The 26,379-nt window shown below is 40.7% G+C and overlaps 1 protein-coding gene across 1 annotated transcript in view; it reads left to right on the forward strand.

Annotated features, from left to right (window-relative positions):
• Window positions 1-26,379, forward strand: part of Carmil1 (capping protein regulator and myosin 1 linker 1) — a 274,465-nt gene that overhangs the window by 170,660 nt on the left and 77,426 nt on the right. The window contains 10 exon segments of the mRNA XM_051194557.1: window positions 1,967-2,044; window positions 2,174-2,250; window positions 5,427-5,531; window positions 7,918-7,987; window positions 13,487-13,568; window positions 14,084-14,183; window positions 14,284-14,338; window positions 18,671-18,843; window positions 20,715-20,783; window positions 24,313-24,406. Coding sequence (XP_051050514.1) covers window positions 1,967-2,044; window positions 2,174-2,250; window positions 5,427-5,531; window positions 7,918-7,987; window positions 13,487-13,568; window positions 14,084-14,183; window positions 14,284-14,338; window positions 18,671-18,843; window positions 20,715-20,783; window positions 24,313-24,406 — 903 coding nt within the window.

Below are 26,379 nucleotides of genomic sequence, written 5' to 3' on the forward strand. Positions count from 1 at the left end.
ATTTCTTTTGTTTTATTTTACCTATAAGGCAGGGAATACAAAATGAAAATTTTGAGTGTGTGTGTATGTTTATTTAATTTGAGCTCCCCCCAAGCACACACACACTTGAATTCATTTTAACAGAGCTTGTTTTCTGCTATTTTCCCTGGTCATTTCTGGTGTCCACTGATGATCCTTAAACCTCCTTCCTCCAAAGATAAAGCAAAGAGCTCCATGGGAAAGACCATAGCCTTCATGGTGGTACCATGAAGGGTAAATGAGGTGGAATGCTGGCAGTGGCAGTACATTCCCAGTACTCAAGAGGTTGAGATAGGAGGATTGCAATGAGATTGAGGTCAGCCTGGACTACAAAGTGAGTTCCCAGCAAGCTTGGGTTACAGAGTAAAACCCAGTCACAAAAAGTAAAATAGGAACTGGAGAAATAGCTCAGTGGTTAAGAGTGCTTAGTATTTTTGCAAAGGAGCTGGGTTCAGATCTCAGCAACCACATGGTAGCTCACAATCACCTATAACACTAGGTCCAGGTGATCTGATGCCCTCTTCTTATCTCTGTGGGTCCCCGTGTGCATGGATATGGGGCACATGTATACACTCATGTGAATACTCATAAAATAAATAAGTAAATATTTTAAAATACAATAAATGAAACAAAAGCAAAGGCAAACCAAAAGGAGGCTGAGGCTCATGTATAATAGGAACACAAATAATGATCTCAGACAAGCTTGTCCAGGGATACAGCCTGTTCCAGTCTGCCTCTGGGTACAGTGGAGTGCAGTGAAGGGTCTGAGTGGGCATGGGCTCCCAGCCAGGGAAACACCAAGGTTCTAGAGTCCTCAGCAGGTGCAGACTCACTTGGTTTCTGCTTTGTGCTAAAGCCACCTGTAAAAGAGCCCATCTTCAGGGAGGAAGAGCTCCCCCAGCTGGTAGAAGGAAGCAAAGCCACACCAAAATAAAATGGCCTTAAAGAAGGTCACAGGAGTGGAGCCAGAGCCAGGGCGACTCCATGTAAATGAAGGCAACATGTTTCTGCTAAACCAGACCTTGCCATCACCACGTAATCTGTTCTAGGCCTCTGGTTACTCCAAAGCATCTACAGGCTAGTTTTGTGTTTTCTTGAACTCTGTGCTGGAGAGCATTTTCTGACGTATAGAATCACACTGCAGCATTTAATGAGTGCTGGTTCAGGAATGAGGCTCTGTCAGCATAAGCCTGTGTGCGTGCGCTTTCCCTGGGTGCCACCCAGTGAAGCAGAGGAGAAGTGAAGGCAGGAAACTTGGACTGTGTCACTGGGGAGCTCTGGCTCCTGTTTATGCTGGGGAAATTAGAGGACATCGAAGGGATTTCATGGTTTTCAATCCCATGCAGAGTGGGGGGAGGGGCAGGAAATTTGAGGCATGTGGTGCCACAAAACAAGAAATTTTAGCAGTACTTGAATTTTGAGTTCTTTTATTTTATTTTTCTAATGGTTTCCTCAGGACAATCCTGTTAAATTTTTAGAAGTCACTGAAGATGGGGGGGGGGGGGTCATTATGTTGGGGAGAAGAGAACATAGCCTGAGACAATTTACGGCTCAAACCCAAATAGTCCCTCTCTCAACACTTTGAGTGACTCGAATTTTGATGGGGTAACTGCAATCCAGGTGGTGTTTCATTCTAAGGTGTTAAGTTAATTAGCAGTTCTCAGCTTATATAATAAAACTGAAACTAATAAAGAAATCAAAGCAATGTGTAAATGAGGGGTGTGTGGCAGAAAGATTCCTCTTGGCCATATTTTTTTGACTGTGTAATTTTTCTTTAAGTGCTCTTTGGGTTTTTACGCCCAGGGGAAGGAGATAGAATAATAGCCAGTCTGCAAACCTGAGACACAGTCAAGAAGGCCAGAGGCATGTGGGGGACCGTTTTGAAGCGCTAGCGTGCATGGTGGTGTTTCTTTGTACAGCCTAACATTCACTCTTTGCTTCTTTCCAGCACATGTACAATTTTTTGGCCCAGCCCAACACCATTGTTCACCTGGATTTATCTAATACAGAGTGTTCTCTGGACATGGTAATGCCTCTTTCTACCACTTGGGCTCTCAAAACACCTCTTTTGATGGGGCGGAGGCCTGTCTCTTTAGTAAAACACTCTCACGGACCTAGGATTGTGTGACAGTGATAACGTCCATTTCTTCCTCAGGTCTGTAGTGCTCTTCTCCGGGGGTGCCTTCAGTGTCTGTCTGTGCTCAACCTCTCCAGATCTGTCTTCTCTCACAGGTATGACTGTCTCCCTGCTACCATTGCTGTCTTAGAGTCCCTCCTTTGAGAAGAGGTGGGAGGATGGTGAACACAGAGTGATTGATGGAAGGAGAATGTGTTGTTGTCTGAGCAGAGTCTCACGTTATAGCCTGGCTTTAAACTCACCCCAATCTACCTGGCTTGGGAACTAAATGTTGTACATGAAAGATGGTCTGAAATCATAGCTGTAAGTTTTTTGGGTCTTGAAAATTAAAGATTTTTTTTTTTTTTGCATCTTTTGAAAATACAACTTAAGGGCCATGTCTATAATGTTAACCTGCTTATATGAACTGTATACATGTGCGTGGATTCACATATGTGGGCAGGTACTTTCTTAATATAGTAAAACCCTTTAAAAAATATCTATAGCTCCTTCTCAGTGACGAGTTAGAAGTAAATATGAACGACTTCTGGGAACAAAGAAGAATGGTCACCCTGAAGCTCCTGTTTGTGGTTTGTAGGACAGGAGGGCTAATCATGTCACTCTTACACCTGTTGACACAGGGCATTAGGAGCAGCAAGCATTTGTAAACATTGGCCACTTTGCGTGGAGTGAGAGATGAAAAGTACTTGGGCCTCACTGGCGCAGCATCCACAGCCATTCTGTGCATTAGTCAGGTTCAACCCTTGTCGTGCAGGCATCAATTGTATTCTGTGTGTTATACTCTGTAATAATCTGGGATACTGCCTAATATAGTGCTTTCTCCAGATTTACTAGTTAATCTCTTAAAAGCCTTATACATTCAAAAGAAAAACTTGACTGATTTGGATATTTAATTTGGTGGCATGCTTTATTCTATGCCTTACCTTGCAAACATATCAATATATATTTCCAAATACTTTGGGTCCATTATTCTAGAGTGATATGGACATTTCCCATATGATGGCACATGCCCATCATTCTAGTGAGTGGGAGCAGGAGAGCTGGGAGTTCAAGGTGATCTTCAGTCACATGGTGAGCCTGAACTACATAGGACTCTGTCTCAAACAAGCAAACAAAACAAAATAGGGAGGGAGAGATGAACCTTTACATAGCAAAAGTATGTTTTCAATTCCTCAATAGAGTGCAGTTAAAGAATGTCAAATTCTGGGAGACAGCATGGTGAGAGAGCATTCAGCCAGGCTGTCCTGTCTTATATGTTCAGAGGCAGGTCATGAAGCCTCACTTTGACAGAGCTGTAATTGACTGGGGATCTGAATTACAAGGTGACAGTTCCACTTATAAAGGTTTTTGTATAATCAGCTCTTTTGAGTTCAGTCGCTGTGAATACTGCCATGACTGGTCTTCAGCAGCACTGTTCTTTGAGTGTAGCAGAACGGTGTAACACATTGCCCTGCCATCCAGATGAAAGATTATGAATAAACCGTTAATACTCAGCACCTTGCTTAGATAGACTCCTGGAAAACACTCGGTAATTCTGTTAAAATTAACGAGTTCACACTGAGGCATACATTGTTGGCCAGTCTAGTTAGCTTTTATTCACAAATGAGTTTATTATTGTACCCATCAGGAGAGGCTGGGTAGTTCCGAGTGTCCTATGTGGGCTGAACATGTACCTTCAGCCTGGGAGGAAGGAAGCATCCTTTATCTGGAAGATGTAACAGAGGACAAGATGAGGCTGGCAGTATGTGTTCTGGCTCAGAAAGCTGCTTTCTGGGAGTCACATCATGTCCCTTCACATTCCATTGGTTGCAGAGACTCAGGGCTAAGCTACCTGTCCCTGCAGTGGTAACAGGTTATTGCCTCTTATAAACGGAGGTGAATATTAGAGGATGTCCAAAACCCCAAAGCAGAGGAGCCAAAATAGGAGGATTTTATAACAGCAATGTAAACTGCATTTACTTACCAAAAAGTAAACAGGACTATACAAGCTGACAGGGTCTGCATCTAGAAACAGCTCTCTGAGATATCTAATGTCACATATCTGACCAGAATCCCGCTTATTCCCAGTTGACTTTTTTTCTTCTCAGGTAAATATTTCCATGACTTATATTTTCCTTCCCAAGTAGTTGGAAATTGACATGTTTTAAGACATTGCTTTTAAAGCTCTCAACAATCACAGGTTTCTAAGGACCTCTGTACATCCAAATGCTGTTGCAGATTGTGTGGTTAACCTAGGCCCCTGAGGTGCCTGCTGCCCTCTGTGTGACTTGCAATCATCTAAGTGGCATCATGGCCTTCAGCTAAGTGCTTCGTGCTGCTGAGCCAATCCCAATTCCCAGAGAAGGGAGCAAGCTAAGCCTGCACACTCACTGTGGGTGCTTGAGGCCAGTTCCTTTGCAAACCATTATAGTAGGGGTTTGACAGCAGTGTGGCTTCATCCTTTTTTTGACTGACATAGCAAGAGGAAGCATTGCTCAGTCACTTCACTTTCTCCTTTGTCTTTTCTCTAATGTTTGGTCTGAGATGATTAGGTTTACGGTGTGAATGCAGTAGACAAATGGGCTATTGGCCGTGCTGGCTTGCTGCCATTTAATTGTGCTGTTCCTCAGATCCACATCAGGTCACAGTCTCGTACCTGTTGGTCAGCATTGGGTCCAAAGTAAGACAACCTCAAAACAAAACCAGCTATGGTGGTGTATTCCTATCACCCCAACACTTGGGAGGTGCACACAGGAGGCTGAGGAGTTTGGGGTTATCTTTAGTTATATAGTGAATTTAAGAGCAGCCTGGGTTACATGAGACTGTCTCAACAAACAGAGCTGGGTCTATGGCTCAGTGGTAAAGCACTTACTTGCCTCTAGTGCATGGAGTCACAGGTTAACTCTCCAGTACTGTCAAAAACCAAGAGACAAACAAGCAAATGTACCGTCACTGAGCACACTGCCCATTGTAGCTTCAGTCTGCACCACAGATGCTGTCCGGTGGCAAAGGTCTCAATCTTCATGAATAATAATGCACAATTCTAACCTCCCATTTTAATGTCCCTTGAGGATCAGTGGGCTAAAATACAGTAAGTTTACTAGATACCAGGAATAGAAATAAATTGTTTTGTGGGTTTGATAGCCTTTAGTTATCATTTAGACACTTATTTCTTCCTTAAAGATCTACTGAAAATATGACTGATTTTTGTGGATCTCACATCTACATACCCACCCAATAAACAGGATGGATGGAATGTAATGGGATGCTTGTTGTCTTTTTTTTTTTCCAGGAAAGGAAAGGAAGTCCCCCTGTCTTTCAAGCAATTTTTCAGCAGTTCTATGGCTTTGATGCAAATCAATCTTTCAGGCACGAAATTGTCTCCTGAGCCCTTGAAGTGAGTGATCCATTTGTCATCTCTTAGAGCTTTTAAAGTTACTTTTGTGACTGTGAATGTGCTGGAAGGAAGGAAGGAAGGCAGCACAGGCCCATGAGAAAGCCTTCTGAGGTAGGAGAGTGACTTGCAGGTAAATAAGGCACAGTGGACATTGCTGTATTGCCTATACAGTCTTCCTGTGGCATTTGGCCTTCTGTAAAGCTGTTACATAAAAGTTGTGTCCCAGACATGTGTAGAAATAGCACAGTAAAGTCCATTCATGTGTAGTTAGTGTGAAGTTTGGATAGTATCCCAATTATCTTTTTAAACATCTGTCCAGATCATTTTGAACATATTCTTCTGTGTATGTCTTAACCAATGTTTAGCTATTTCTACAACTACTAATAGTCAGATTTAGTATATATATCATCTATACAAGGATATCAATTTGTAGTGACGTAGTTACAGAGGTAGAATAGGCAGGCATTGCTTGGCTGGTGATGCGGCTCAGCAGGGGTAAGCTCCTGCCACACAATCCTGACGACCTGATCTTAAACCCCAGAACTGATGCAAAGGTAGAAGGGGAAAACAGACTCCCAAAAATTGTCCTTTGACCATCATATATGTTTTGTGACATAATTATGCAGCATTCACATGTACACACATGTATGTGAATGGAGAGAATTGACTATACTCACTTTGGCACATGTCTACACTCACACACACACACACACACACAGACACACACACACACACACCCTCAAGATGTGGTTGCTGGTAGCTTATTGAAACAGCTGTCAGGATTAGTATTCTACAGATATTCTTTTATACTTTTATCATATTGTTGGCATACTCATTCAGCTAGTATTTATTTTAGGCTTACCACATGCTTAGTCCTCTTGCTCATAGAGCAGATTAGAAGACTGTCACATTCAGGATGGTTTTGGTGTGCACAGTGTTTGATTCTGTAAGTATTGCTGACTTTTTTACATGTAGAATAGCTGTCCATTGGCCACTGTGGGGTTCTCACTCTGTGTACAAGACCTGAGAATTGCTGATAGGACCAACTATCAAGAACCTGTCATGAAATAATCAATCCCTTTTGTTCCGCATTCCTTTTGCCTTCTCATCCTTTGGGGGTAGAGGTCCTTTCCCTGGGTGGAGGTCCTTTCTCTAGGATCATTGGGAACAGGTGTCACCCCAGGTAGGATAAATGTGGTAGGAGATGTTTAGAGTGTGCACTGTCTGCTTTGTGTCCTAGTCATTTTCACATTTGTCTGTTTCCCTCCTGCTGCCCAAGTTCATCATGAAGTCTGATTGAGGACTTTTTTTCATTTTGTCCAATTTGTTTTTAAATAGAATTTTTCCCTTTTCTTTTATAATTATCTACTTAGTGAGTGTGTACATATGTGCCTGAGTATACCATGGTATGTGTGTAGAGGTCAGAGGCAACTTGCAGAATTGGTTCTGTCAATCATCAGAGTGACTGAGATTGAACTCATGTCATCAGGCTTGGTAGCAGGTGCCTTTACCACCGAGCCTCCATTCCGTAGAATTTAAGAGCTTCTAGTGCACATGTTGATCCAGGTGTATTCGACTGCATTGGACTGACTTGTAGCCGTGGAATCAATCCACTTTCTTAAGAGTTTTCATATCTAGGCAGTGAGCCCAATCCCCTCAGTTTGCAGAAGACAGGTGCATCTGCCTTGTCCTGCAGGTGGCTGAACTGCCAGGATCCTGGACACAGCTAGAAGACACGTGCCTCCTTTTGTCTGGGGTGTCTGTATCTTCACCTGCACATTGTCAGGTGACTTAATACACCCATCTAGCTCTCATTTCACACTCTGGAATACTGTGGGGTTAGACTCCCTCATTGTCTATTCCTTAGGGAAAGCCAGCCTCACTGTGCTATGCTAATAACAATCTCCTAATAATATTCTAATGATCCTTAAAGCTGTTCTCAAGCAGATGCAGGTGGGACTTTATGATGAACACAGTTTGATTTCAGTCTGCAATTAGGTGGGCTGTGGGTTATTTGCATAGGAATAGCCGTATTTCCAAGGCTAGCATTTATCATAGAGTCACCTGTCAGACAGAAGAATGCAGAAGTGTCACATGTCCATTGTTGTCAGAGACAGAATGCAGTTGGCATTTTCAAAAAGTGAGAGGGTGCTTGGTATCTGACCTGTGTTTCAGAAAGTGTATTCATTTTCCAGGCTTTATTCAGAATGCTTGCTCTCTCTCTCTCTCTCTCTCTCTCTCTCTCTCTCTCTCTCTCTCTCTCTCTGTGTGTGTGTGTGTGTGTGTGTGTGTGCGCGCGCGTTTGCTTTGTGTATGTGTGAGAATGTGTGCATATTGCTGTTCATCATATGATGTTATGCCTAATATGTGTGTTTCCTTTCCTCAGGGCACTGCTCTTGGGCTTGGCTTGCAATCATAGCTTGAAGGGGGTCTCTCTGGACCTCAGCAACTGTGAGGTAAGACCACCCCAACAGCACACTGGAATAAAAGCTTCAAAATTGTTTTTGCATTCTTTCTGGGAAAGTGAGATACCTTTGTTCCATAGGGAGAAATGAAGCAGAAAAACACATTATGCAAGTTTAACATGTTCTGTGTTTTGCAAGTTTATCTTCAAGTCACTACAGAACACCTCTCCATTTATATCCGAAGATGTTTTTCATGACTTGCCCCTCATTCTTAGAGCCTGTTGCCTAAGTGTTTCATGATGAATCCCCACGATACAAATCCATAAAGTAGCTTCACTGTCCTGAGATGCACGTTGTTTTTAGGTGACGAATATGTAGAGCTGAACTTGGATTTGTAGGATGTAAAGCAGAAAGGCTATTTTTTTTTTATTAACTCTTAAATATCTTAGTTTAAGACAGGAGCATTAAAATTTCAGCAATATGAACATTTTGCTTATTAACATTTTGCTAAGGGTGCAACAGTAATAAAAACCATTTATCATGGGAATGGGGTCTGCTAAGAGTCATTCTCCCAGGACCAGGAAGTTGGTGAGAATACCGTGACCAAACACCAGACAAACTACATTAGCTGTGACTCAGCTGGGGCTTTTTCAGCCTGATGAGACACTCTGTCACCATGATCAAGCTGTGACAGGCATGAGTGATCTGTTGGCCTCATGTACACATGAGGAAATGGTGAAATCTGAAGTATTTGAAGCAGTCTGGCCCTCTGATGACACTCTGTTAATACCAGCAATGGCAATCATTAGAACCTTAAATATGATTAGGTGTGTTCTCTTCAGCAATATGAGATAGGACCTTGCTCAAAGGCTACCAGGTAGATCTGGCTTAAAACTTTTTCTTAAATCTCTTTTAATTTCTTGAAAATCTTTTGAAGGTAATATTAGGTGAACCATATAAAACATTTCAGTAGGTTAAAAATGCCTGGCAGGCCAAGCATGGTGGTATACTCCTGAAATCTAAGCATTAGGAGAGTAGAGGATGCATTTGAGGGTAGGGGGCATCACAGCAGTTTCTATGGGCATTTTTATGAAAGTCAACCTAATTGTCAATAGGCCTTTGTGCTTGTAGTTTTCTTTTGTAGTTTTCCCATGAAGATGGAATTTAGTTCAAATGATTAATTTTGACAGTGGGATTGACCATTATTGTTATGATGATTTTTACCATCATTTGGGTCTTTCATTTGTGGGTTATAGGAAAATTTACAATGCTGAGAAAGCAAGCCTCGGAGGCATCAAAGCTCTGTGCTTATACAGTTTTGTACCTGAAGTTACAGGGCCAATGACTACTCTTCCTGGTTTGGGTTACATCACTGCTCATCAAATTGGTGCAGCACACACTTATTTTTCTAAGCATTTACAGTATTTTGTTCCATACTTGTTTCTTAAGGCTAGGTGTTTAAATATAAATGGATATTTTCAGGACACGGTCAACCTCCCCAGAGGTATTTGAAGTAAAAAGATAACCCATGTTGGGACAGCTGCTCTTTCGTGGGTTTAACCATCATTCCCTGGTTTGGGTACTTAGACTTAATGCATTGCTCAGAAGGAAACTTGCCTTAACTTAGGAATAGTCTTTTACCATTAATTCTCTGTTTCTTCATTTTAGATGAGACTTCCTTTAATCTTACTGTGCTAGTCAAAATCATGGAGGAATTCCATACTTAATTTTCTCCCAATGGTCAGATAAAAATAATTTTTAGTACAAGTGATGCAGAAATGAGCACATTAAATACAATTTTAAAAAAAAGTTTGGAAGATGTGTTGAATTTTTGAGAGATGGGGCATCTTATAGACTAGCCAGTCCACAGATTTGCTTAATAGCCGAGGATAACTTTGAACTGCCAATCCCAAGGATTGGGACTGCAGGCATGTAGTATCACACCTATGTCCCTATTAGATATATGCTTGAATGTTAGATTCTTACTTTGCACTTAGAACTGTATCATCTATAGTGTTCCACCTCCCTAAGAGGACATGCTCAAGAATGAAATGCAATTAAATTGTTCAGTGATGCAGTAACACCTGCTCTTTGATTTCCTCTTTTTTTTTTTTTTTTTTTTTTGTTTTTGTTTTTGAGGCAGTGTCTTACACATCCCCTGGATAGCTAGGGTCTTTCTATGTAGACCAGGTTTCTGGCCTCAAATCTGTAGCAATTCCTGGGCCCCAAATGTTGGAATTGCAGGTTTGTACCTCCACACTGGCTCCCTTCTGCTTTTTTGCCCTTATCTGTTGGTTATTGTTTGAGTCAAGGTCTGGCTCCCTGACTAGAACTCACCAGGTAGCCTTCCTGTAGTAAGCTCCTGAGTGTGGGATTATAAATGTACTACCAGCCAGTGCCATACTTAGCTCTTTCTTTTAAATAATGCTAGTGTGGGGGATGTAAATGAGCATGACTTAAAAACCAGTTTTATATTCAATATGCATGCATGGCTCTAATTATGCAAATTCATTTAAAAGGGTTTTCATTTACAGTAATGGAAAAGCTTTTACTGTTTTGAGAAAGCTTTAGCTTTAAGGGAATTTGAGGCACCTAATAACTTATAAATGTAATTGAATATTCTTGGTACTGAAGATGAGTATTTAAATTTTTGGATCGTATTTGGAAGCATCTTCTACTTGGAAGTGTCTCTTGGATTTGACTCAAGGCTATTTGCTGAGAGAGACTTCAGCTTTGCCTTCATTCTTGTTCCGCTGCTGTTGCTGCTGCTAATGCTTTTTGTCTTTTTCCTTCTTTGCTTCCCTTAGCTTGGCCACTGTGTAAGTACTTCATGCATCAATAACTCAGGATGTGTTCAACTATTTCATTGTTTTTAATGAAACAATTTAAGTGTTGAAAAACAATAGTTTTGTATGTCTATGCAATGAATAAGTCTAATGAATAATGCTAAGAAAAAAAATAGTTACAAAATGAACAGAATCGATCACTACGTGTCATTTGCATGTGTCTGTTTCTGTGAATGGAATATATCTTTTAGTGCACCTGTAGTGATAGAGTGTAGGTATGTTGTTGTACAGTTTTATTTTTCCACAGGAGTCATTGTCAGCACAAAACACACCAGAAAGGTTGATAAATTTGGGGTCACCTTCTTAAATTTGCCCCCTTTTCATGCTCTGAATATCATGTTGTGTTTCTTGAGCTGTTTGTTTGAATGGCTTCTGCCTTAGCGTTGGTGTTGTGCCAGGCAGGTCTGCTTCAAGGGTTAACAAAGCTGTGACTACAGCAATGCATCTCAAGAGCTATTCATGATGAAGAATCTGCTTTTTCTCTTTACTCTTAACATTGGCAGTTTCAAAGTGACACTTCTTTTCTTTTTTTTTTTTTTTTTTGGTAAAATATGTTTAGAATTCCCAGAAATATCTACAAAGACAAAATATACAAGCCTCCCATTTTTATTATTGTGTGCAATAATCCTACAAGGTCTCTGGGGAATTTATGTTTAATTTCTGTGGTTCTGCTTTTTCCTGGTATTCCTGGTGATTGTTGGCTCCATTGGTCCATGAGGGTAGAAGGGTTCAGATGGCTGTGGGTACGATGCAGAAAGCCCTCTGAGAGAGGATCTTGCTGAATTAGCTTAACTACATCCCAGAGCATAGAAGTAGAGAGCCTGGGACAAACCCTAATTTGCAGTAAATGGCACAGTCCTATCACCTGACTTCATGTGTGGCAGCAGGTCCGACAGCACAGTTCCTCGCACAAGTCTTAGTCACCACATGTGCAGCAGGGGAGGTTTCTAGCAGGAAACTATGCCAAGGGTCATCTTAGAGATAAATCAGGCATCCAGGCTTAAAGACAGCTTTCAGATAAATCAGTCCTCCGGATAAGGGCAGGTAGAAAGCAGGACGTGTCACCATGGGAGAGGAAATGCCCATGTCACAGACCTTCAGGAAAACCTTCCAGGCCATGGTAGACTACAACTTCTGACCAGCCAGCAGGGCCTCCCAATAAGTCTGGGACCAGAAACGCAACTGTTTATAGATGGGTAGAACCTGCAGATGGCTCTTGGAGTGGCATAGTTCTGGGAGCCTCTAGAGCTGCCAACGAGGAGTGAAAAGATGGCTCCAACCCAGTAGCTCTTAGGGGATTAGAAGCCATCTTCTGTTTTCTGAGGATACCTAAATGTGCATCCCCACCCCAGTTTAAAAAATAAAATAAAAACTAAAAATTCTTAAAACTTTATGTTGGGAAAAAAAGCAAACAAGGTTTGTATAGTTCAGAATATTTGGGGAAAAAAATGTCTACACAGAAAAGATAGAGGCTGTTCTCCTTGTCACCCACCAGTCCTGAAACAGTACTGCACATGGCATTGTTCATGGTCTAGTGTTAAAAGTAACGTGGAGGTGAATTAATGCCAAGGGAGAACGTGTATACCTCACCTGCAGCCCCCACATGGTCTATGTGTAAGGGATTTGAGCATGTTGGATTGTGGTGTCTGCAGAAGTCCTGCAAACCAACCAATTTCTATGGACATGGCCACTACAGAGTGAGAGGAACTAGGCAAACTCCTGTAGGGGTGGTCATTTTTCCCTGGGAGTAGGTACATCAGCCTCTTTGAGAGGTCTCTGCTGGATGACTCTCACCCAAGGCACCGGACAGCATTTTTGCTGTTACCTTAAAAAATAAGAATAGTGGAATTCCGCTAAGTATTCCTGGATGAAGAGTGAGTCCAGAGATTTGTGCTTAACATACAGGAGTGTGAAGCAGACTTTTGGAATCATAAAACTATTGAATATAAAATAAAAAAATGAGGTTCTTTAAATTTCTGTATCAGTTTGAACAAGTAGAAAATGGTATTCCATAAGATTAGTGTACAAATTTATGTAAATGCTATAAAATGCTTCATGTTGCTGGGTATGTAGTGAGTTCCTCATCAATGATAACTGGTCTTCTCCAGTTGTTAAGTTTTCTGATGAGGAAGGACTATGGGCACTTTGCATCCTGTAGTCATGGTATTAAAAAGATGTAAGCCACTCATACTTACTTTGATTTCATAGGGAAAGACTAAGGACTGGGAGCTTGTCTCCCATGGCTGCCTTGCTGCTCCCTGGGATGATGAGTCAAACCTAAAGGGATTCGCTCAGTTTACAGAGTTTGAACACAAGTTCTGTGTACTGGTGTACATTGCAGTTTTTGTTGTTTGTTTGTTTTGGATTTTGGTGCTGGAGATTGAGCCTGGAGCCTTTAGCATGTGACATAAGTGCCCTACCACCACCGAGCTACGATCCCCAGCCTACCACTCAGTAAAGTTGACCTGCAAGTCTCCATCTTTTCCCCTTCTTCCTTTCCTAAGAACTTTAGGATTTAATGTTGGAACATGTGGCGTAGCAAACAGAATCATTCCCTTACAATTGATAATAGCACCCTCTCTTCATTTGGAGTTGATGAACCTTTAGTTTTTGTTAACTTATTTGAAGACATTCTGTTAGGAATTTTTCAGGCTCTCCTTGCAGCAGGAAGAGGACTTTACCTGTGCTTGGTCTTTTTCTCTAGCTGAGGTCAGGAGGTGCTCAAGTGCTAGAAGGTTGCATCGCTGAAATCCAGAACATCATCAGCTTAGACATCTCCGACAACGGTAAGACACAGAAGAAAGGAAAAGACTACAGGAACAAGCAAGGAAGGGGAAAATAGCACACTAGCCACAGCCTAATATGCAAATTCTAAAACAAATCATAAAATATCTTCCACCCTGTGATAGAGATCTGAGTCTAACATTTTTAACTTCTTGGTAGTCATAAAACTATTTCAAAATGTTTACTTAGTTAGCTCCTTTCTACTTGTTTGGTGAATGTCCTAATCCTGTTAAATTCACATAGAAAACTTTTCAACAAGTGAACAGTATATGGGAAAGGGGAAACTTTTTGCCAATATGGTTTCTGAATCCTGCTGACTTTGCTTGGACACTGACCATAGAGGAGGCTTCGGAGACCTTGAAGAAAATGAGTTCGCCCTGTAACTAATAGAACATGATAAGAGGGCAAAGAGCTCCTCTGAGACTAAAGACTGAGGGTCATGGGGCATCAGGCTCAGCACAGGCATGATGTCACTTCCCCACTTGTGTTTTGATGCTGTCTTTACTCTTCTTTCCAGGTTTAGAATCTGACCTATCTACCCTAATAGTATGGCTCGGTAAAAACAGATCAATACAGCACCTGGCCTTAGGCAAAAATTTTAATAATATGAAATCCAAGTAAGAGTTTTGACTTTTTTATATGACAATGATGAAAATTACCAGCCTCCTGACAGCTCTTGATTTGATTCCACTGTCCACGTCTTTAAAATCTCTCTAGAAATCTGACGCCTGTGTTGGACAACTTAGTGCAGATGATCCAAGACGAAGACTCTGTGAGTATCCGGTGACACACTTTACTTGTTGCCTCTTTGTGATTGTTTCTGTTGGACTGATGCTGGTGTGCTTTCAGACAATCCACATGTCTTACATTTTTTATCAGTCTTTAAAAAATAGAATATGCCTTAGTGGAATTTGAATATATTTAAAATTCTATCCTCCAATTCATCAGGAAGATTAAATGTAAGAACTTTTGAAAACATTTACCATCATTATCATCATCAATTTGTATATGTGTGAGTGTGTGTGTGCTCGTGTGTACCCAATTTTGAAGTATCACGACTCGTGTCTGAAGGTTAGAGTTTTCCTCTTCCACTGTGTCGTTGTTAGGGATTTTATGTTGTGAGGCTTGGCAGTGGGACTTTTATCCACTGGATCATCTCACTGGCCCAAATTCAGAGATGTCAAAGGTATAAATTAACTCTTAAGCCTATGTGCATCCTAACCACCTAATATATCAATCTTCAGTTTATCTAGCTGGTTGTTTTACCATATATTATGCCAAGAAAAACATCATGTTTTCAATTTGAACTCATCTTGTAATTATACAGATTTTCAGGTACTAGGGAAATTTCCTCTCAACTTAAATGGCTGCTTGGACTCTAGTCATCTTCCTTATAATTTTATGCCTTTTTAATAGCTTCTGAGCAAGACTTAGATCAAAGCGGAGGTGTTTCATTTCAAATAGAATTCTATTGTGCACAAAAAAAGGAAGTTATTTAACAAGGTAGAATTGTCATGAATTCATTCAATTGAGAGGGGTATGTTTTATGGTACATTTTGTTGATGCTCCTTAAGACTTTATCCTTCTCAGAGGCATATTTAGTCATGAAACACAGTTTCTAAAATTCAAATACTTGTTGACATTATTAAGAGCCACACTGTGAGTAGGATAATTTCTTACATGCATCAGGTAAAATATGTCATATTCTGAAAAATATCATTTCCACTTTTGAACTTCTGCCAGGAAATGATAGAAAACTGTAGGGCATCTTTAAGCTGATTTCCCTAAGGCAGCTATGGGGCTGTTGCGTTCTGCTATGATAGCCCTTTCTTCACCTAAGATGTGAAAATTCTGTTTTCTTGATATTCTCACATGTAGCTGTAATCTCTAACCTGTGCTAAACAAGTCATTATTTAATGGATTCTGCTGCTTTGCTGTGTCCTCATCTGCTAATAACCTACATTATTTTGCTCCCCTTCTATTAGATTATTAAAGTCAAGGGTAAAATTGGAATGTAATTCTAATTTTATACACTTATTTTGACCTTGTACCACTCTGATTTATTAACATTTCAGATTTTCTGAAATTGGCCCAATTTAAAAAGATTTGGGAACTCAAAGTTACAAAATCATACTTAGTATTAATCTCCAAATATATACTTTAGTAAGTAACATAAGAAGTTTTTAAGCTTATGAAGATTGTATATATTTCAAGTTCTGATTATTGCTTAAGGGTCTTCAAATTGTTTTTGTAGTTTTAGAGTTTCTTACTTAAAGATAATTTTGATATTTAAAAACACACCTGAAAACACATTTGCAGATGACACATTTGCTATGTAAATGTGGATTCTGCCAAGTTACAAGTTTGATTAGTATGTTGATAATAATTTTATGATGAATACTTTTTTATTTTTATGTCACTGAAATGATGTGGGGCTTAGAAAAGAAAATTACCACCCATTTTTTCTTTTATTTATGAAATCTGTAATATAAAAGTCACTTTAAAGTGATTAGGAGTTGAGCCTCATGTATTAAGATTACCACAGAAAATGGATTCCTTTGGGCTGAGTTTCAGTTTTGCTTAAGTGAGAGCTGAGCATTCAGGAGTAATCTCCTCCTTTGACACTTTGCCCTCGATGGAACTCATCCCTTGGCAGCCCGTGGGTTATCTTAGTCACCTAGAACCGCACATGATACTCGGTGGGAAAACCCAGATTCCTGAGAGTTCCAGTATGATCTTCCACTATACGTGATGGTAGCTGCATCCAGATTCATGAGATGGTAACAGTGAGTGGCGAACAAGGCTGAGAATCTTTTCTGAAGGATTGCATAGAAACCCATGTTGTGAGCCACAGAATAGAATGAGTCTCCCCCAGGAGGGCCTGCAACCTGGAGCCTGAGTCTGGATTTAGCATCAAGCATTCAGGTAGTCTGGCTGTATAGAAGTGCAATGAATCTGAAGAACTGACTTCATAAATATGTATGCACTTCACACCCTCCTGTTGCCATTGTGTGTTAATTGGGGTGTGATAGAATTTGAATATTGTGATGGAATAGTAGTTTGGTAGCTTCTTCATCTGGCAGTTTCCTAATACCAGAAAGAAGCCATGACAAGTCTTTTGATAGTGGTAGAATACAGAGTGCAGAAATTGGAAGATATGGCCACAACTTTCCTTGGTATAGCAGTGTTGCATGTGTATTTTTGTTTAAGAAATTAGGTTGCCTGAGTCTGAGCAATTTTTCATTGTTTTCTGTGTATCTGAATATAAGATACTAAGAATACTGTAGCCACTTAACTCATTGTCTGAGATGTCATTGTCTTAACCACCACCAGTCCCTTTCACTTGTATAGGTTTGATTCTGACTAATGTGCTGTTGCCTTCTGATTTCATTTAGATGTCAAGGATGATGGGATAGTCACCGAGTCTAACTGAGTCACATGACATTTGTAGTAGATATTTGAGTATTTCATTTTTTTGTATCCTACTCCTTTGAAACTAGGTCTCATATAGTACAGTCTGACCTTGATTTATCCTCCTGCCTCTACCCCCCAGGTGCTAAGATTACAGGTGTGAGCCACCATACCTGGCTGATGTCTAAATTTTAACTCTCCCCCATCTTGTCCCTTGTACTTCATTGAGAGAGACCTTTTTCTTTTATACATATTGATACCTGGTGAAACAGGCACAGGTAGATCTTATGTTGTGTTTGCTTATTGTCATAGAGATCACTCAGATTCATGTTGTGACCTCATTTCATAGGCCACAAAGAGAAACCTTAGAATCTTCTAGTCATTCACCTGTCTGGGATGTCAGAGCTGCTTATGGTAATAGGTCTAGAGTAAATCACTCCACATTATCCAGAAGATGTCTTCGTTCCCCAGCTCTGAATTGGGAGTTTTAGTACCTTGGTAATTCATGCCTTGGAATTCATCCCATTTCACTAAGATATGCCTTGCACCAAGTCTTGCAAACACAGATGCCCATAGGTCGAGGGAGACAGTAGAGCAGGTTGAGTGTGCTGGGCACAAGGAAGAAGCCCTGTTAAGAGTTTGGTTAGGTATGCTGATGGCTAGATCAAACCTGTGCCCCAGCCTGTATGGCTTACAGCTCCTAGTTTAAAGGAACAAAAAGGAGCTGCTTTGCAGTCACATACAGTATGTGGTAAACAGTTCATGCAGATTTGACCTTTTGTTTCTGAACTGCAGCATAACTTCTTATGGAAACTTAAGATAGTGTTAAAGGATGATGACCAAAACTGTTCTAAAATAACCTCCTTGGGGTAGTGCAATGTAGTTGTTGAAAGCACACAATCTGAAACTAACTCATTCAAGCTTATCATAACTCAACTCCTGTCCTGTCTATCTCCGTGATTTTGTTTTTTGTTGTTTGTTTGTGTTTTTTTTTTTTTTTTGGTTGGTTTTCTTTTTTTTTTTTTTCTGCTTTGGTTTTGGTAAAATGGAATATCATGCACCCTGTGCTGACTTTGCTCCTTCTTGTGCTTCTCAAGTGCTAGTTTTACAGACTTGTACTCGCCACCCCTTCATGATGATCCTTTTTGTTTTTTGTTTGGTAAATGGCAATGATAATAGTGTCCATGTAAAGGGTGGCTAAGAGGGTTAAATGAATCAACACATGGTCTAGAGAGATGGCTCAGCCATTAAAGGTTAGGCTCACAAATATATGTGAGTCAACACATGAAAAGAGTAGGCAGTGGTTAGATATAATAAATGCTTAGCAAATATTAATCTTGGGTGGTTATAATTTTGTATTTGGACTGTGTTTTAGGGTTATTATTTCACTTACAGAAAAATAAATTGGGTAGAAAAGAATAATGCCTCAGTTGGGACACTTTGGTGATGCATAGCTTGCCATAGAAGCCCCAGATAATATTCAGCAATAAAGCACCTGTTTTCCAAGTTTCACTTAGGAGGTCTTTTTGACGCCAGAACCTTCAGGTTCCAGCCTCATTCCCTCCTGTGGCTTTGGACAGCAGTTTCCAGAGCAGACAGTTCAATGGGTCCAATCCCTGGTTCTCCGTGGAGAGCTGGATAGTGTTCATCACTTTGATGAGGATGTTCAGTACTGTGTGTGTCTGCCCCACAGCCTCTGCAGTCCTTGTCCCTGGCTGACTCAAAGCTTAAGGCTGAGGTCACCATCATCATCAATGCATTGGGCAGCAACACCTCCCTGACCAAAGTGGACATCAGTGGAAATGGCATGGGGGACATGGGAGCGAAGATGCTCGCCAAGGCTCTGCAGATCAACACCAAGCTCAGGTAGGCAGGGCTGTCCTGGCCCTGAGGGGTGGGTGCTGTGTCTGGGGAGTCTGGGCCTCCCAGGATACTCTCTGAAAAGAGAAGTTTCATACTTTCATCAGAGTACTTGCTTGGGACACTCCTGAATGTATACATAGTATTTCCTCAGATGTTTGTCTTCACAAGTCCTCAGTGATGTAAAGCCCTGACCGTGTGTTATGGTTTCTTTTTCAAAGAGTCTTGACAGTTAACCAGGAAGATAATGGCAGTTAGAAGCAGGGAAACCTTTTAGGCCACACTGAGGAGCAGGCCCAGGCTGTCTGTGTCTTTTTGTGACAGGCCATGTTATAGAAGATGCAGTTTCAGGTGATACAGCTCAGAAAGCAACACAGACCATGCTTGCCCAAAAGAAATTGACCATGAGATCCCTGGGCAAAGAGTTAGTGGTCCATCACTGGCCACGTGTCCTTATTTGGTGCATGAGTATATGTGATTGTGCATCTGAGGCCTTTCCTACACTTCCCACCTCTGTATAAAGACTTAAAGCACAGTGAAACTAGAGATGTGCTGTTCAAAGGGGAAATACTTTTGTTTTATCCTGGGGTTCTTTGTACACATAACTAACTCTTCTTTAGGACAAGCTGTGCTTCAACCCATTGTTGTCTGATACTCAGAATGATTGGGGTTGGTGGCTGGTCTATCAGTCTGGTAAATGAAGAGTAAATGCTATGCTCTTCCAGGCTCTCTTTGGTTGCATCTTTTTCTCTAGCACAAGATAGAATAAGAGCCCTCTGATTAAACTGAAGCCACAAAACAAGAACAATGGCAGGTCTTTGAAATTCAGTGTGGGTAAAGGAGGTCTTTAGGCTTAGGATGGGAAAACAGTAACAAATGTCAAGCTTGGGTCCTCCAGGCAAATGAAAGGTGTTTTTTTTTTTTGTTTTGTTTTGTTTTTTTTTTTTTTTTTTTTTTTTTTTTTTTGTTCAGGAGAATCCTAAAATAGCTCAGAAGTATACATGTTCAGAAAGTAATGTTGTATTTTTTTCCTACATTAGTAAGTAAACAGCCTCCTATTTTATAGTCATTGTCAACAGAGTGAGTGAAGTTCACAAGATCACACTAGGACAGAGAAATGAGAAAATGATATAGGTTTTGAGGATAGAGAAGATCTCTGGACATGAAGATATTGATGTTGAACATAGGGCTGGGTGCATCTTTGTCTGAGCTTCAGTTTCTATGTGAATATGAGGATGCTATCTGCAGAACAGAGGTTCCATGTCCCCTAGTTTTCTGACTGGTATAGTCTTAAGTATTGTAGTAAGTCAATATATTTGTTACAATTTTAGGTGTAGATTTTCGAAAATACTTGAGTGATAAGTGTGTTAAGCTGTGGTATAGGGGCTGAGAGTATAGCTCGGTGGTATAGTGCATGCTTAGCATTCATGGTGCCCCAGTTCAACCAACCCCAGCATAAAGATAAATCAATAGATAGGTAGAATAATAGATAAATGGAAAGAAAGGAAGACAGACCATCAGAGTGAGTATTGGGTGAGATGGCCATTTTGTTTTGAGGAAACAAATGTTATTCCTTGCTTACAGAATGCGATTAAAATCCTTACAGGCATGTCCAACCTGTGCCATGTGGATGGCATGCTGCTGCATGAAGCAAGAGATAGCTATGAATTCAGTCCAATTCACACTCGTAAACTTCCTTAAAACACTATGATATTTCTAAAAAAAAAAATAAGTAACTGCATTGCATGGCTTTTGGTCATGAGCATTGTGTCAGGATGTCAAAAGGTTAGATGTACCTAGACAGCATTACCTCCATTGGTAATCATGTTCGCCACACCCTAGGGTCTGACCATTGACATGGTTTCATTTCCAAACAGGACAGTCATCTGGGACAAAAACAACATCACCGCACAAGGCTTTCAAGATATAGCCGTTGCTATGGAAAAGTAAGTTTTAATTGGGACTCTTCTCTGACACAGCACTGAAGAACCAATGGCATTAGTACCGCTTGCAGGGTGATAGAAGAAAGCATAGGCAGGGAACAGATCTTTGCAAACAGCCATGGAGTTCAGGAGAACAGTGGCTTTGCCCTGATGTAAGTTTTCTCATGTGCAGAACAAGGGTGGAGGCATTGATCTGCCAAAGCAGAGAGTCATCAGAGGTCACTGTTCCTCCTGCTTTTGTGGTCCATAGTCTCCTTGCACTGGGCTTACTCTTCGGTTTATCTGGACAACATGGGGGTAAAGGTGGGGATGAGGGTGTGTGTGTATATAGTCCAGATAATAAAAATGAAATTGATTAATGGTGAGTCCCAGGCTTATTTTATTGCCATGTAAGTTTTTTTTTTTTTAATTGTAATTGATAGCTACAATTGTTATTTGCGGCCAAATGTACTTTTCTGATCAATGAAATTAAAGAAAAATGATGACAATATTAGACCAGAATGAAAATAATACTACAATGTCTTCTTTTCTACTTTGACTAATGTCAGACTAAGAAATCAGAACGTCTCCAAAGCAGAGAGTTGTTTCTAGCAGTCACCCAGAAGAGCAAAACATCACATGGAGAATCCATGTGCTTTTGTAAACCTTGAGCATATTCAGAGGTTGAGGCAAGGCAAACAGGGAGATTCACTGAGCTTACTGGACCTGAAGCTTGCTAGTCTTGGGGACCTGAGACAGAACTTGACATCAGTTAATTGATGGAGGTGCTGTTGCCAGGAAAGTGTTTTTGCTCTGGCAGCATCTTGTCTTAATTGCTGCAGCCTTAAAAAATATTAAAATGACATTTTCTTACTGGAACTTGTGCACATGGACCATGGTGCTTCTAGAATCAGAAGGAATTGTGACACTATTTATCTGAGACTTGCAGGCAGGAACCCTATTCCTGCCCTCATTAATTCTTGGGTCTGGTACTATCTGTTTTCAGAAATGCTCTATGTTCTAAAACACACTGCCACCGAGAAGCCCTTTCCCCAGCAAAGGGAGGACATTTTCAGTGTCCTGAGTCACTGTCCAATGTGTTGTCTCCAGACCCATCAGCAAGCATATGGAGAATCTTACTTCTTCATTTAGTCCTTATTTTTCCCCAAGGGAGGGGATCAGAATTAATGTTCTTTAAATTTCTTTTTGGTTTGTTTTGGTTTTTGAGACAGGATTTCATTATGTACCCCTGGCTGGTCTTAAATTCACAGAGATCCACTTGCTTCTTTCTCCTAAGAACTGGGATTAAAGATGTGTGCCACCATGACCAACTCCAAATACTTTCTGGTCCTAAGCCATATGCTTCTGCTTGAGCCGGGAATCAGTGCAAAATCAGAAGGATGTAGTTCCTAGTTCCCCACCCTACCTTAACTCCTCCCCCTTTTTGAGACCTTGTCTTGCTATGGTATACCATGCTGATTTCAGACTTGCAACAGTCCTCTGGCCTCTCTCTGCCTTAGAGTTCAAGGATTACAGGGCAAGTACTGTGCCTGGCTCCCTTATTTGTAGTAACACCAGGCCTTCACAGAGTGTAGGGGAGACAGCTTACCACATCACAGTACACCACTTGGAGGACCAAGAGCTGTCTGTGACTACAGAATCACCTGTGTCTGATGCTATTCTGTTCCTAGAGCAGGCATAGTGATCTTCACTGTGTTCGTATCACAGCAGCCATCCCCAGGCTTATGGAACACTGAGAAGCCAGGAACACACCCTGTCAGTACTCACCATTTCCCGGTGGATGCTGGTGTCTCTGGATCAGACAGTTGTGTATGCTGGGCTCCAAGATGCCAGCTCTTCCCTATCACTGTTATTAAAATCAACCATGCTCGTCTGGAATGTGATAAAAATTCGGTGTGGGAAGATTATAAGAAAATTTAGAGTCTTTTAATTCCATTTGGCTGATTCCTTTTATAAACAAACAACTGTGTAAAACAAAGTAATCAAAGATAGAAATTAAAGTTGTAGGGCATGGCAGCCTTCTTTTGTTTAATTCTGTATTGAAATACTCTATTCTGTGGACTGGATGGCTGTTTTCTCTATGAGCTATCTAAATTGCTGCTAATAAAATGATTTCTTTCTTGACTGTTTTCTCATTACTAGTGCCTTCTTGTAGAGGGTTTAGTTGCTAAGTCACTATTCTAGTGATAGCGACCTAAATGTCCACGAGACTCCTCACGGTTTGGAGATCCAAAGCATGGCTCTAGTGTTACTTCACATATACTCCGTTATATGTGAAGAATGCCCAGGTCACCACCAAAGGGCCCTAAACAGCAGGCTATAGAAGTGGTCATCTTGTGGGTGGGGGTGAGCAGGCATCTGCTCTGTTGGAGTGTGTGCTTCAGAGCAAGTGGGAATGGTTGTCTAGGCACACAGAAACATGGAGCAGGGCAGGCTCTGATGTGGGACAGATTCTAATTTCTATGCTATTTTTCACCCCAGGTGGCTGTCCCCTGCACTCTTGCATGGGCATAGTACCCCACAGTTGGTTTCTGCACCTGATGGCTTGGCTGATTTATTAGGCAAGCTGTACAGTGGCTCACAGGGATCAGGGTGCCTAGCTAGGCAGGTCATCCTCCCCCCCCCCCAGGCTTATTCTACAGGTGGTCACATGTTATGGCTAAATTTTCCAAAGAATGACAGAATAAGACACACTATTTTGTAGATGCTAAAATGGCTTGGCATCTTTTTTGTTTTCATCTTTCCTTCTTGTACCCATTTTGGTCTGGCTATCACATGTGATTGCCAGATGCCATCAGATCAGTAGATAGCAAAAACCATGAAACTAGTTGATACTAGACTTTCTTCCTAGACTTTTCTCCATCCATCTTTACTAGACTTTCTTCCTAGACTTTTTATCCAACCATCTTTCTAGTTCCAGTGAGATGTTGTCTTCATGTTAATTTAGAATGGAAAGCAAAACTATATTCATCAACCTCATCTCTGTTTTATAGGACAGCACACATTAATGGTGTCATTCAACCTTAATGCTTATGGATATTAAAAGCTACTTTGCAATCTAGGGCCCTTTGATGGCTGGGTGACTTGGACAGGTATTTTGCTTTGTGACGCCTGGACTTGTTTTGTAGTCTTGGCTGGCCGAATACTTTCTGTGTTGCCAAGACTAGGCTCAAACTCAAAGCAATCCTCCTGCTTCACCCTTCCCAGTATTAGGATTACTGGTTTAGCAAGGATAAAAAGATATTCTTTGGTGGTTTCTTGTTTGTTTATTTTGTGTTGATTTTTTGAGACAGCATCTGTCTAAGTAGCCCAGGTGTAGACCAGACCAGGCTGGCCTCAAATTCCCAGAGATCTGCCTGCCTAAACCTGGAATGATGGGATTAAAGGCATGCACCACTGTATCTGGCTTTTAAAAGATATTCTTGCAAACATATTTTTAGATCTAAAAAAAAAGTGATCAATTGAGGTAACAGAATGTTGTTTAAAATATGTTTTTTTTTTTTTTTTTTTTTTTTTTTGTTCCTTTCTCCAGGAACTACACACTGAGATTCATGCCAATTCCTATGTATGATGCTTCCCAAGCTCTTAAAACAAACCCTGAGAAGACAGAAGAGGCTCTACAGAAGGTATTGACAACCAAGAGAGCTGAGTACATTGCTCTCACATTTGATTTGTGTTCATGTTTATTCTGAACATATGACCATAACTTTATCATAAAGCTTTTTGAAACCATGTATTCTTAGGCTCATGACCAGCATAATTCTTGGCTGGGTATAGAAAAAAACAATGAAGACTGACACCTGGCATGAACTTTTAGGAGACTACAGTAATGTTCTTAGAATAATGTCACGTCTAAGTATAGACGCCTCCTCATCTTTGGAGAATGTGGGGAGCTGAGTCATCCCTTTCTCAATGGCTTTCCCATATCTCATCTTTCAGGATTTTGTTTGTTTGTTTGTTTTGGTCTTTGAGATAGGGTCTTCTATAGCCCAAGGTAGCCTCAAGCTCACTGTGTATCAGAGGATAAGAATTTCTGATCCCCTGCCTCCATCTGTCAATGATTGCAAGCATCCTTTGCTTTTTATGGGCACATTTCTCTCAGTTTAGAAGTGCTCAAATATTCCATTTCTACTCTGGTGCTTTGCTTTTGGAATTGTTTCTCCCTCTTTGTTCTCTCTCTTGGATGGCATTATGATACCATCCTTGAGCCAGACTCCCAAATCTGGCTTCTCCTTTCTCATATCTTTCTTACCAATAGGCCACATTATATACTCTAAAGCTACCAGATTATATAGTTTAAAGCTCTTTCCTCATTCTCTTGCCCCTCTGTTAATATGATACCTTTCTTAAAGACTTTAATCTCCCACCATGATCTTGCCACGTTTGTTAATTCCTGTCTCTTTTCCATGTTAGAAAAGCCACCATCTTTTATGGCAAATCTGAACAGACCAAACCTTCATGCCTTAGAATGTGGAGTTTGGAATATTTCAGACTTCTATTTGGAGATTATAAATGCTCATTCTCTAAATCTGAAATGCTTGAGAAAAATAAAATAAAATAAAAAACCATATAAAACTTTGGCAAAGACCAAGAGGGGAGAGAAAAAGAAGAAAAAGGCACCAATAAAAATGGTATAGGTACTAGTTGTCCATCCAACCCTATGAAGATATAGTTTCCATAGAAGAAAGTATAAAAAGACAGAAAACTAGTAGTGATGGTGCATGCTTATATCTTAGTACTTGGGACAGTGAGGCAGGAGGATCAAAAGTTCCAGGTCTCTCTTCTGTGTAGTGAGTTGGAGGGCTGCCTGGAATATATGAGACTGCCCAATGCAGTGGAGTGTGCTTGCTCGTGGTATGTAGTGTGTGTGTCTGTCTGTTTGTGTGTTGGAGAGATTATTTTATGCCTTTAATTTATTGTGCTTTTATTCTCAGCTAAGCCTGTTTTCATCTTGACAGCTAGATTCTGTCCTCTGGGGAAATTAGGTCTATTTACTTTAACTTTTCTAAAAACAAAAATATATTCAATCTCTGTAAGTTATTTTTAAATGCAAATTTCCTTCATTTGATCCAGGACTTTTACCTCTTGTACAAGTCCTGCCGCTACATATGTCTGCCTGGCTCTGGAGATGCATATCAGTGTTTGGACCTTTTCCATCTTGCCCCTGCTCCCATCCCATCATACGAGACTCCTCCTCATATGACCCTAACCAGGCTCTGAGCTCTTAGCCCCTAGGAGATAGGTTTACATTTCCTATCTGGAATGTTGTGTGGTATGAAATCTTACCCTAAGTTCTGTAGGAATAGGTTCATGACTGACAACAATGATACATGAACTTGTAATTCCTCTTTTCTTTAAACTTGTTTTCAAAAACAAGCTTTGTGGGTCTGGAGATATGGATCAGTCAGTAAAGTGCTTATTGCATATACATGATGATTTGGGTTTTTTCTCAGAACTCGCATAAAAGGCTGAGTGTGGTGATATGTTGTTATTAATCCTGGCACTAGAGAGGCAGAGACAGGAGGATTCCTGTTGCTCATTACATAGCCAGTATAGCCTAACTGTTGAGTTCTGGGACAGAGAGAAAGGCTGTCACAAG

Source organism: Phodopus roborovskii, unplaced genomic scaffold, assembly GCF_943737965.1.
Source record: "Phodopus roborovskii unplaced genomic scaffold, PHOROB, whole genome shotgun sequence".
NCBI lineage: Eukaryota > Metazoa > Chordata > Mammalia > Rodentia > Cricetidae > Phodopus > Phodopus roborovskii.